Below are 12,432 nucleotides of genomic sequence, written 5' to 3'. Positions count from 1 at the left end.
AACCCCAGACAAATACGATGGTAACCGGGAAGGGTTACGGACGTTCCTCACCACTATCGAGTTATACTGCGGCTACAACGATGTGCCAAACGACGAAGAGAAAATTCTCATGGCTAATACCCACCTGAAGGGAAAAGCGGCAAGCTGGATGCAACCCTACGTGGAAGACTTTCTAAAAGACATCGATAACAAAGGAACGAAGGACGAGACGCGTACCTTGTTCGGCAGTTGGACTAACTTCAAAGAGGAAATGGGACGCATCTTCGGGGAGGTAGACGCGGAAAGCCAGGCGGAGAAAGCGATATCTCGCCTGAAGCAGACCAAAGCAGTATCAGCTTATACGGCGGAGTTCAAGCAGTTACAAGCACGAATCAATTGGGACGATTCGGCTCTCCGGACGGTATACGAAGCAGGTCTGAAGGAAAACATCAAGGACGAACTTGTACACTACGAAAAGCCGAAGGACTTGTACTCGCTGATCGAGTTGGCAACAAGAATCGATACGCGATTATGGGAACGGAAAGAAGCCCAGAAAGGATACAGACCAGGGCCACCCTTCGCCAACACCCGACGACATCGGAGCAACAAGGATCACGACGGAGACACGTACATGACCGGCAAAGTACAAGACAAGTCTAAGGATAGGAATAAAGCCCGAGGAAAGTTTAACGACGGTCTTTCCAAGGAAGAACGCCAGAAGCGTTACGATAGTAAGGCATGCCTCCGCTGCGGCGAAGTGGGACACTTCCGCAGGGACTGCCCGAAGAATGAAGTCAAACAAGGAGCAGTAAAGATTGGGATGATTAGGATGCCGACGCCCTACCCAATCGAGGAACAAGACGAAACGCTCAGTGACCTAGACCTGTACGATGAAACAAGACAAGCCACCGACGAGGCCTTTGAGCTAGTACAAGAGGCAATAGGACTTCAAGACTTCAAGTGGGACGAGCCACTACCAACGGATTGGCAGGTTGAAGGGGCCGAAGTACTACGCCGCCTAAGAAACCAACAGTGCTGGATTTGTGGAAATACCAAGCACCAGGCCAACGATTGCGACATCGAAGGACGAGTCACAATCACGGGGCCTAGAGCAGAGGAAATTGCCTGCAAGGCTGCCCAGGAACAACCCAGGTTCAAGGAACCTGATGACGAGGAGACACCTCGGACGTTCAAGGAACGTATGGAGCGACACGAGCGCCTACGTTGGGTCGACTGTCCAAAGCAGTGCGAGTATCACTTAAAGGACCGAGAGGAGACCAGGAGCAATGAGGGCGATCGCTGCCACATCAACTTATGGCATAACGAGTGTCGGGTACTGCATTGTCAAATGCACCAGCCAGAGGAAAAGGAAGCTCACGAAGAGCTATGCTGGATCAACTGTACGACCAATTGCCAGTTTCATCAGAAACAACGACGGAATGCTCGAAAGGTAGACGACTACTACCATAGCACGATATCCGCCGCAGAATGCAATGCAAAGCACTGTAAGATGCCTAGGGCAAGCAAGCCAAGGGTCACGACGACTAGAATGCTCAAGCAAGTGCCGGATAAGCCAAACAAAGATAAGAGCCACGAGCGACTCTTATGGACGCATTGCAGGAAGGGATGCGCCTTCCACCGACAACAGTTTGAGGATGCTCGAGGAGTGAACGACCATCTCCATAGCACCCTGTCAGCAAACATTTGTGAGGCAGACGGATGCCCGATTCACAGGACGAAGAAGCCGAGTCCAAAGAGGAAGGTTGCGAAGGAAGATATACCGCACCAGAACACCCATTGGAGCTTCTGTTACGACGACCAGTGTACTATACACTATTCCGCCAAGGCAGGCGAAGGCTACTTTCCTACGCAGGGGAAAAGTAGGCAGTCAAAAAACTAGGATGCCACCAGGGACAGGGTCACGCTGGTAAAGGCAGTCCTAAAACGACCCTCAAAGAAGTACGCGAACTGGGAGCGCAAGATCTGCGGCTGCAGGCTACGGTACTTATAGACGGACACGAGGTGACGGCGCTCATAGACAGTGGGGCCGCACGAACCGTTATCTCACCCCGAGTGGTGGAAAAGAACAACATACCCTATCGAACCAAGAAGGTGCCGATGCGAGTGGTATTAGCCGACGATAGTCCCACGATATATGGGAACGGCTGGATCCGACTTGAGACCGAGGCAATATCGTTACGCCTGGCCGGTCAAGAAAGTCGAGAACGAGTTAGCATTATGGATCTCGGAGAAACAGAGATGATAATTGGCTACGATTGGTTGTTGAAGCACAACCCTGCCATCGATTGGCAAAAGAAGACGTTGCTCAGCCGAGAACCTGTGCACAAGGTTGCTGGGGCCAGACGTAAAGAGATGCGCCCGATTATCCAGAGCTCAACCCAGGACGGGAGGATAGGCCAGATCTCGCCGCATAAGATCGCGAGAATCTATGCGAAGGACCCTCGGAAAGTAGGAGTCATTTGGATACGGCAGGTCGCGACCACGAAGGAAGGACCGGTACCACAGGTTGCGCCCACGAAGGACGAACCACTGTTGGCGATTCCAACAGAATACCGAACACCAGAGTTCAAGGAACTGTTCGAGGAAAACGAAGCAACAGACTTAGCTGAACATCAGGATTGGGATCACGAGATCATCCTGGAAGAAGGAGCGAAGTTGAGCCCAGGAGGAATGTACCCTATAGCGCCCGAGCACGATGCTGAGCTGCGGGATTACCTCCAAAAGAACTTGAAAAAGGGATTTATCCGACCGGGATCAGGCCCGATGGCCTCGCCCATATTGTTCGTAAAGAAACCTAACGGGAAGTGGCGACTATGTGTCGACTTCAGGAGGTTGAACAGCGTTACTCGGAAAAACCGATATCCCTTACCACTCATTACAGAGCTCATGGATCGACTCCAGGGGGCTAAGTGGTTCACGAAGTTCGATGTTCGGGAAGGATTTTACCGAATCAGAATCAAAGAAGGTCACGAGTGGATGACAGCGTTCAAGACGAAATACGGACTCTTTGAGTATACGGTTATGCCGTTCGGATTGACGAATGCACCGGCAACCTTTCAATCAGTCATCAACAACGCACTCCACGAATACCTCGGAATCTTTGTCACCGCGTATCTGGACGATGTACTAGTGTACTCCAGCGGCACACGCGAAGAACATGTCGAGCATGTTAAGAAGGTGTTACGGAAGCTTAAAGAGTATAAGCTATACCTTCAACCCGGAAAATGTGAGTTTCACACTCAGGAAACGGAATTCCTTGGATTTATCATCTCGACCGAAGGCGTAAAGATGAACCCAAAGAAGATACAGACTGTACAGGAATGGCCAAAACCCAATACAGTCAAGGATGTTCAATCCTTTTTAGGATTTGCGAACTATTATCGAAAGTTCATAAAAGATTACTCAAGGATCACAACACCCCTTACGGAGATTACAAAGAAGGAAATAGGTTTCAAGTGGGAACAAGAACATCAGGAAGCCTTCGAGAAGCTCAGGCAGAAATTCCTGGAGGCGCCAGTACTCGAGATGTACAGCCCTCAACGACCAACCAGAGTCGAGACCGACGCGTCCGACTACGCACTCGGAGCTGTATTGTCACAGCAGTGCCCAGATAAGAAATGGAGACCAGTGTTCTACCATTCACGGAAGTTCTCAGGAGCAGAACTCAACTACGACGTTCACGATAAGGAACTACTTGGAGTAGTCGATGCCTTTGAACAATGGGAGGTGTACCTACTAGGACTCCCCGACCAGATCGAGGTTTTTACCGATCACCAGAACTTGACGAGTTTTATGACAACGAAGAAACTCAACCGACGACAAGTCCGATGGGCTGAGACGCTTGCTCAGTTCGACTTCAAGATTACGCACCGCGCGGGAACGCTCAACGGAGCAGCAGACGCTTTAAGTAGAAGGTCTGACTTGCACGAAGAGGGTCATAAGGAACCACATGACGCCTTGCTTAAGACGATGCCCGACGGCAGTCTAAAGTACAACCAGCCGGAACTAGCTAAAGTAGCTAAGGTGGCCGAGCAGGTAGAAACGCTACAGCAGGAATGGCGGCAGCGAGCAGCTAGCTGGCAGTTCGAGCCCGACGAAGCAGGCTCCGATGAACTGTTGAGCGACGAGAGAGAGTACCGAAATATGGTTTCGAAGGACCGAACATATGTACCTCCACACATGAGATCGAGTCTCATACAGGAACTGCATGAATCCCAGGAATATGGACATGCAGGAGTTGAAGAGATGGTTAGACGACTAGCTAAGGTGTTTGCGATACCACGTATGCGTACGAAGGTGCAGGAGATCCTAGGCAACTGTTTGGCATGTCACCAGAACAAGCCCAAGAGACATAAGCCCTACGGCCTGTTACAACCCTTACAGCCACCATCTAGACCATGGACAAGTGTAACGATGGACTTCATAGTGAAGCTCCCGAGATCGTTAGAACCAGGATCAGCTCGATTTTGCGACACAATCCTAGTAATCGTGGATCGATTGACTAAGGCAGCGAAATTTGTGCCTACGGAAGAAACTATTACGGCAGCAGAGTGCGCGTACGAAGTCACTAAAGCACTAGTGTCAGAGCACGGGATACCTGAAGAATTCATCACCGATCGCGATAAACTGTTTACGTCTAAATACTGGAACACATTCCTGGCAAAATTAGGTGTTAAGAAGAAGCTTTCGACGAGCTTTCACCCGGAAACAGATGGCCAGACGGAACGCACGAACCAGACATTAGAACAGTACTTACGGATCTACGCCAATAAATTGCAGGACAACTGGGTAGAGTTGCTACCAACGGCGCAATTGGCCTACAACAGTACGAAATCTGCAACGACGAAGCATTCGCCGCACTACGCGAACTATGGATATGAGCCGGTCGCTCATCGAGATCCAAAGGATATTGAAAGTATCGCGGTAGGAGCAGACGACAAAGCGAAGCTTATGCGAGAATTGCACGAAGAATTGAGCAAGAACATAGCTCAACGAAACCTCACGACGTCCAAAGCAGCGAATAAACTAAGGATTGAGGGACCAACCTTTAAGAAGGGGGACAAAGTTTTCTTGTCACGACAAAACCTGAAAACTAAACGACCATGCAGAAAATTGGACAACCTCCGAATAGGACCGTTTGAAATCCTAGAGGAAATAGGAAAAGTAAACTACAAGCTGAAACTCCCACAAGGCATGCGAATCCACCCTGTCTTTCACAAGAAACTCCTGGAACCAGCACCTCCAGAGGCCGAGCTAGCAACGGATATAGAGCTCGAAGACGACGAGTACGAGGTCGAGGAAATTAAGGACCTGCGGAAAATCGGTAGTCAGTGGAAGTACTTGGTCAAGTGGCAAGGATGGCCCGAAAGCCATAACACTTGGGAACCTGAAGGAAACCTGACGAACTGCAAGTCACTGGTACGTGAATACCATCGGAAACACCCGCAGAAACGAGAATCGGATTCTCGTAGGAAAGGAAGAAGTCAAGGGACAAAGGATCATAAGAAGAGTAATCAGCCTGTAACCAGCCCGGGTCAGTCGAGGGTCCGGATAGCGATGGTCCGGTTGATGAAGGGTCCGTACCAGGGGCTGAGCTCCCCTCGGCCTTTTCTTTTGCACGATCCTGAAACGAGAGAACAGCAAGATCACGACGAGCAAAGGATCGCTCGCGAGACTTCACCTCCAGAAGCGCCACTTCTTGCTGGGACAGTTGAGCATCCAGCTGAGCACGCTGCGCCTTCAGTCGAGCCACTTCCAACTCTTTCTGCTCACGCTCCTGCTGAACCTGCTCCCACTCTTCCTCGGAAACAAACAAACTACACTCAGCTTTCACAGAAATACAACCAGCGCAACGGCCAGTTGCAGTGTCCACGAAACAACGAAGGTTTTTCTCCTCGCAGCGAGAACAACGGTAGGAAGTCATCTCGTTACCCTGCTCTATTACACGATCAGCACGGGAATAACGCTCTTCGTTCGACTTTTGAGCGCGAACGCGGGTACGGGAAGACGGGACCTTGGGCATGGTTAGGAAGGCTGGAGTCAGGAAGGAACGGTTACAATGGCCCGGGGCCTACCGACCTTATATGCAGCCAGCGATTCAACACGCGGCACGGCAAAACGATAATCCAGGGTATCGGGACGATACGCCTAAGAGGGGGGATAATGTTACAAGTAACAAGAAGGATTCTCTCCTTGACAAATGACGAGATGGCTGAAGGCCTATGGACGTCCACGTCAAAAGGTAATGGACATTGCGGGGCTCGAGGTCACGTGATGTGCCATCCCGCCAAGACAAGACATCCCGCCAAGCCAGGGATGGCAGTGAGCCTTGGGATGGCAGTCCATCCCAGACATCCCGCCAAGAGGAGCCAAGATGGGATGGACGGGATGGCAGGACTGGAAGCAATGAGGATATAAGGATGGATGGATTTCATTATTACTCTCGTTGTGGTCAACTCAAATTGTACTTTCTTACTAGTATCTTTTACTTCACAAGATAGTTACATGTTAGTCTATCGAATAGATTAGCGTTGTCAAAACCTTCGGTTACATCCATAACTCTTTTCCACTACGAATCGCCAGACAACTCTCACGGAGCTAGTCTCTGTTCCTACTCGCCCTAACCCGGACCGAGCCAGAGAAGTATTAGCACCCAACCCCGTGTAACACAGCCCAGTCTCGCCAATCTTCTTTCTCATCTATATTAGAGACCTATTCCCTCAAATAGATGGATTCCAGCTATCCTATATCGACGATATCTCAATCACAACCTCGTCAACGTCTATTAAGAAAAACGTGAAGATACTACAACGCGAGGTTAACAAACTAGTTACAAAAGGAAAACAACTAGCAATCGAATTCGACATAGCAAAGACAGAGCTAATCCACTATACAAAAAACAAAAGAAGAAAAGAAATACCTCTAGAACTCCCTAGCAAGGAGAAAATATACCACAAAGATACGATTAAGTGGCTAGGGGTATACCTCGACAATAAGCTATCCTTTAGAGAGCACGTAGCTATTAGAGCTAGCCAAGCAAAAACAGCTTTTAATAGACTAGGGAGACTAGCTAACATCGACCGCGGGCTATCTCCCTTTGCTATCAGACAACTATACCTAGCATGCGTCACCAGCATTGCAGACTATGGGTCGCCAATCTATTGGCGCAACCAGAGCTTTATTAAAGATCAGCTTCAACCGCTGCATAACGCGGCTTGTAGAAAGGTACTAGGAGTATTTAAAACAGCTCCAGCTATCCCAACAAGTATCGAAGCTAGCTTGCCGTCACCAGCCGTACGGCTAAGCCAAACGAATCGAAAATACGCTCTACGAGCTATACAACTAGCTCCAACCCATCCAATTACAAAAGCTATTGCAAGGCTACAAAAAACAACCCTTCAGCAATCAAAACAGCCAAATAAACCAAGACAACTACGCGCTATCACAAGCTCCATCCCATCTACCAAAGAGATAGAAGAGATCATCTCATATAGGTTCAGACCATGGGACTCTCTTAACTACAATATCTCTATATCAAAGAAATCCAAAGAAGAAGAGGCAGCCGCCCACAAAGATTATATCCAAACAATAGAGGATAGCTCTATAGTAATCTACTCAGACGCCTCTAAAACTAAAGACAGAGATGGGATAGGAGTAGGCCTAGCGGTCTATAACCCTAACCAAGAAGAAATCTACGCAGAGACAAAGAACATAGGCGAGCAACAACTAGTCTATAACGGAGAGCTTGAGGGCGTTACAGCAGCGTTTGAATACGCTGCTAAAACAGCCCAAAAAGACCAGAATATCCACGTTTACGCTGACAACCAAGCTGCCATCTATAGGCTCCAAAGTCTATCAGATAAGCCAGGCCAACAATGGGTAATTCGGTGCCAAAAAGCAGCCAAAGCTATCCTTAACAGAAAAGCAAAGATCTTCTTAAAATGGGCACCAGGCCATACAGACATAGAAGGAAATGAAAGAGCAGACGCTCTAGCAAAGGAAGCTACAAAACAAACACCAAAAAAATCACAAACAAGCCTAGCCTTCCTAGGCACTAAGATTAAGCTCCTCCAACGAGCTAGCCAGGCAGAAGAGTGGAGAAAGTATAGAGAAAAAGTAAGAGAGAAGAAGACCAGCTACGGAGCTATCTTCGATCTAAAGCTCAAAAACCAACTAGCAATCCCTAGAGGCACGAAAAGAGACATTTTAAGCTCCTTCTACTCTCTTAAGATAGGGCACGGATACTTTAACTCCTACCTAAAGAGAGTAAAGAGAAGAGAATGCGACCTTTGTAGATGTGGGAAACCGCAAACTGCAGAGCACCTACTTCGATACTGCGGCTTTTACAGCGTAGAAAGAAACCAGCTTAAAAAGACTCTAAACCAAAAAATACTCAAACTCCCACGGCTACTCCATACCACGAGCGGTATAGAAGCTACATTAGCTTTTATTACTAGCACGCGGATAGGAACAAGAAAGTGGCATCTCGGCCAAGAAGGCTAGAAAGAAAAATAAGAAAAACAATAACAAAAGAGGAAAAAAAAAAAAAAAAAAAAGGAAAAAAAAAAAAGAATAGTTAAAAATTTGAAATATTTAGCACTATTTCCTTCTCCCTAAGAGAGCTCGCTGGAAGGAAGCCTAGCTGCCCTACATCTCTCCCTGTTACCAAACTGCTCTTAAGCACCAGGCGTCTAGAAAGCTAGCAACAGCTTAGCTAGATATAGGCCGAAGCACCACAGTCACGCAATACAGCACAAAGTATCAAATTGTAACTAGTTAGATAGAACGGCCGTCGGCCAAAGTCCTACATAGCCAACGGCTGATACAGGACTATAATGGAATAATAATAATAATAATAAATCTTAAAATTCTCTTATAAAATAGTTCCTAAAAGGCCGGAGCTAACTATCTATATATAAGTATAAATAGTACACTTTTAAGAGTAGATATTTCTTTTAAGATACTTATAAGGTAGTACGCGTAATTAAAGCTTATACTTCTAAGGTTATACCAGCGCACTTCTAAGGTAAGATTTCCTACGCACAGGCCAATTTTCAAGCACTTTTAATAGCGAAGCCAACAACCTAATATATATAGGCCCTAGGATAATATCTACTAACTAGTATTAATCCTAATATATATAGGTTAATAACTAGAGCTTTCCTAATTAGGGTTAGCGTCAATACCCAGAGTAAGAAACTTAGACCCTTACTTAATATCCACTAGATATTGTTATACCTAATATATATAGTAAAAATAGAGAAAAATGTTAAGTGATAAAGAGAGTAGATATAAAGTAAACTTTAGATAAGCTTCTATTAATATACCGCGAAGATTAGGCTAACTACAGCGGAACAAATAGCTAGAACAGGCAGGAAAGAGTAGCTAGCTCTAGTAAATCCAGTAAAGCAGCTTCGTAAGCTAGAGCCACGAAAAGCAAAGCGTATTAAGTAAAGAACGAACAAGAAGCAAAGGGAAGACAGCAGGCCAAGGGGGCAGCGCAGGTGGCGCGGGAGGCAGCTCAGTAAGCTGGCTGGATCTGTTGTCCATTGGGCCGGGGGCCTGACACTAATGTTGTTTACTATTTCACGGATTAGTTAGCTGAGATGAATTGAAGAGGTGCCACTTATATTACGTACCCTAATGTGGCAACCGGAGATATTCGAGTAGTAACCAGCAGCGCCCAAACCAGCACAGCCAGTCATTGTAAGAACAATGTATGGAGGAGCAGCAGCAGCTGTTTTCATTTCGCGGAATGCAACAGCAGCGCAGTTGCCAATCGTTGCGATGGCGAGACTAACGTTGGTAACGAAGCATTGTCTGCAAGCGTCAGGGTGCGGGGCACTTGCGCATGAAAACATAGATTGCGAGCTGTCTGTTTTGACCTGGGCCACCTTGTTGTTTTCCACGTTTGTGATAGCAGCGTCATCAGCAGCTGATTCACGGCGACTCAATCCGGTTTCACGACGACTCAATCCGGTTTCACGACGACTAACCCGACCACTGATCATGTCATTGTAGGCGGTCTCAGACTTCTTCAACATCTTTTCTTCGTCGATTGTACCACCGCACTGGATTCCAGGAATCTTCATGCCATCTTGAACCGTTTGAGCCCAGTCAATTCCCCCAGCAGAAATGTTCCTTGGAATAGCAGGACCTCCCACAGTGCAGACGATGCCGGGGGCGATATCCTGGATATGTTTTTCGATTCTGGACCAAACCAACTGACTGTGTTGGAGGGTTGCGGACTGAGCAACAGGCGTAACAGGTTGCTGGGCTTGAACTCCGAGAGCAAGGCCCAAGGTGATAGCGAAGATCTTAGAGGAGAACATGTTCCCGATGATAAGGAGGATGTAATTTGAGTGAAGGTTTGATAGTAGAAATGACTTGAGACTGTTTGGCGATACAAGTTGCAGAGGGACAGACTACAGTATTTATATTCCTTTTATGGCCTTACTGACTTGCATTCACTACCTTGTAATAACCCATAATTAAGCGACTAATAACGCTTTTGGTGCTTCAATGGTCAGCTCGGAAATGAGAGCCACAGTCCCAATCCTGTGGCCATCAGTTTCGACAGGGTATGCATCCTTTGGATACGACAACGAATGGAGTCCATTCCTATTACAAGCACATCAAGCACGAAAATGTCAAGTATCCCGACCATGGTAGTCTCATGCAAGCATGCGTTAAAACGGCTGAATAGAATTTTCAAGTCATAAACATGCCTGCATTAAGGGGTATGGACCGATGCAGAGGCGATTCGATACACCGATTGGAGAGACATAGAATAAACAAGACCGATATGAAGATCAGCAGCCGCTATGAAGCGGGATTTGTCCGTATTGATGACTGGGTAAGAGCCTGGTTCGTGTTGGCACATCCTGTGGCATATTCTATAGATTGTATCTTTCAAAATATCTCATAGTGTTCCTATTGTTTTAGTGTGTGTGACCGAGCTAGAGCCGGTGTCAAATGGTTAGGGCTTACACCTGACCAACTAGCTACTCACAATTCACTCCCCTATACGAGTTACCAGCCGGTTTATTTAATACCGCAGTACTAAATGAGGATAGTACTGGTTTGGATATTCGGCGATACTACTCTAGTATTCCGGCTTAACACTGAAGTTGTGATATGGAGTCACCATTCACAGCCGGGAAGGAATGTATAAATTGAGCTGAATTCTTTCTATTTTGAATCCACCATCAACATTCAGTACTCTCACAACATCTTCTAAGTCCTACACTATCCATCTTTTCAAATTGACAGCTTTCTAGCTCAAAACTTGTTACCTTCATCATCATGCAGTTCTCCGCTACTACCATTGTCCTTGCCATGGCTTATCTTGCTGGGTAAGTCCAGTACCTCCAGCGAAATGAAAAATTCTCTAACGATTCTGAAATAGCATCGGTGCTGGAGCCGCCATTCCTCAGGCTTCGTCGAACCAGCTCGTTGCTCGTGACCATCACGAGCACTGTGCTTGTCAAGTTGCCACGAATGGCGAGGTCGACAACGTAACTACTTCGCTTGTGCTTGCCAATAACTCCTGGAGATGGCACCAAGGTACGTTTCTCTATAGGTTTCGTTCAAGAGGATATTGAAACTTACGACATGCAGAGCAATTTCCCGAGCAAACTAGCCAAGGTGCTCACTACGAGGGCTATTATGTAAGTCATTTCCTTAGCAAATCGACAGAACACACAGTAACATGAATTTAGCTTGTCGCCAACTCTGGAAAGATTAACGGAGATACCTTCTACAACGAGTGCAGGGCCGTCGGTGCTGCTGATTCTACCTGCTTCTAGGCACAGAATTGGCAACGTTTGAGTTCTTCGGAGCTAGATTGTGGGTATGGATTTAGCTGCCCCTTTTGGGAATAGGTCTCACTGGCTCGATTGTGGACCTCAATTTCATCAGCTAGCTTTTGGTTTCAATTCTTTAAAAGTGTTATTATCAATTGCGACTTTATCTGTACAGGCGGTATTCTCAACTGCTTATAGGGGTAAAGCCGCAATCGTTAATGACTGTATTTAGTATTTGTTTAGGATTTAATACGAGATAGTGCGTTAAAGAAAGGCCATTGCTCTTATGCAAGTGATGCAGTGATGAAGTGATGTTACTGACCGATATGATGGCGGGCGTCAGCACTAATAGTTACTATGCTTGTTCCCAGGCTGACTACAGAATACCAATGAAGCTAGACACAGCAGGCTAAGTGGAATAGCCTACGGAGAGATTTAGTAACCCCTGATGAATAGGTTCCTGCTGTAGACATTATATTAAACCGCGCATAGAAAACACTACTTTATATTGACATCATAATTATTACTGTCAAAGGTCAAAACCAATGTCGGCAATGAGAGTGCGAGTATCATTTAGCAGCTTAATATGAACAAGCGTAGAGATATGGCATTGTATGCAGAAAGAAGG

The 12,432-nt window shown here is 46.8% G+C and overlaps 2 protein-coding genes across 2 annotated transcripts; one reads left to right on the top strand and one right to left on the bottom strand.

Moving 5' to 3' along the window:
* Positions 1-9,520: 9,520 nt before the first annotated feature.
* PSV08DRAFT_169488 (uncharacterized protein) lies at positions 9,521-10,331 on the bottom strand (the record flags this gene model as incomplete). Its single annotated transcript, XM_014218086.2, has 2 exons — positions 9,521-9,567; positions 9,635-10,331. The coding sequence occupies 2 exons, from the start codon at positions 10,329-10,331 to the stop codon at positions 9,521-9,523; spliced, it is 744 nt and encodes a 247-aa protein (XP_014073561.2).
* Positions 10,332-11,304: 973 nt separating this feature from the next.
* Positions 11,305-11,807, top strand: PSV08DRAFT_346863 (uncharacterized protein; the record flags this gene model as incomplete). The annotated part of the gene is made up of 4 exons (XM_014218067.1): positions 11,305-11,354; positions 11,408-11,565; positions 11,620-11,669; positions 11,721-11,807. The coding sequence occupies 4 exons, from the start codon at positions 11,305-11,307 to the stop codon at positions 11,805-11,807; spliced, it is 345 nt and encodes a 114-aa protein (XP_014073542.1).
* Between the last annotated feature and the right edge of the window lie 625 nt (positions 11,808-12,432).

The sequence above is a fragment of the Bipolaris maydis genome (assembly GCF_028858645.1).
Source record: "Bipolaris maydis strain C4 unplaced genomic scaffold PSV08scaffold_1, whole genome shotgun sequence".
Classification (NCBI taxonomy): Eukaryota; Fungi; Ascomycota; class Dothideomycetes; order Pleosporales; family Pleosporaceae; genus Bipolaris; species Bipolaris maydis.
This window is presented reverse-complemented; position numbering and strand designations above follow the sequence as displayed.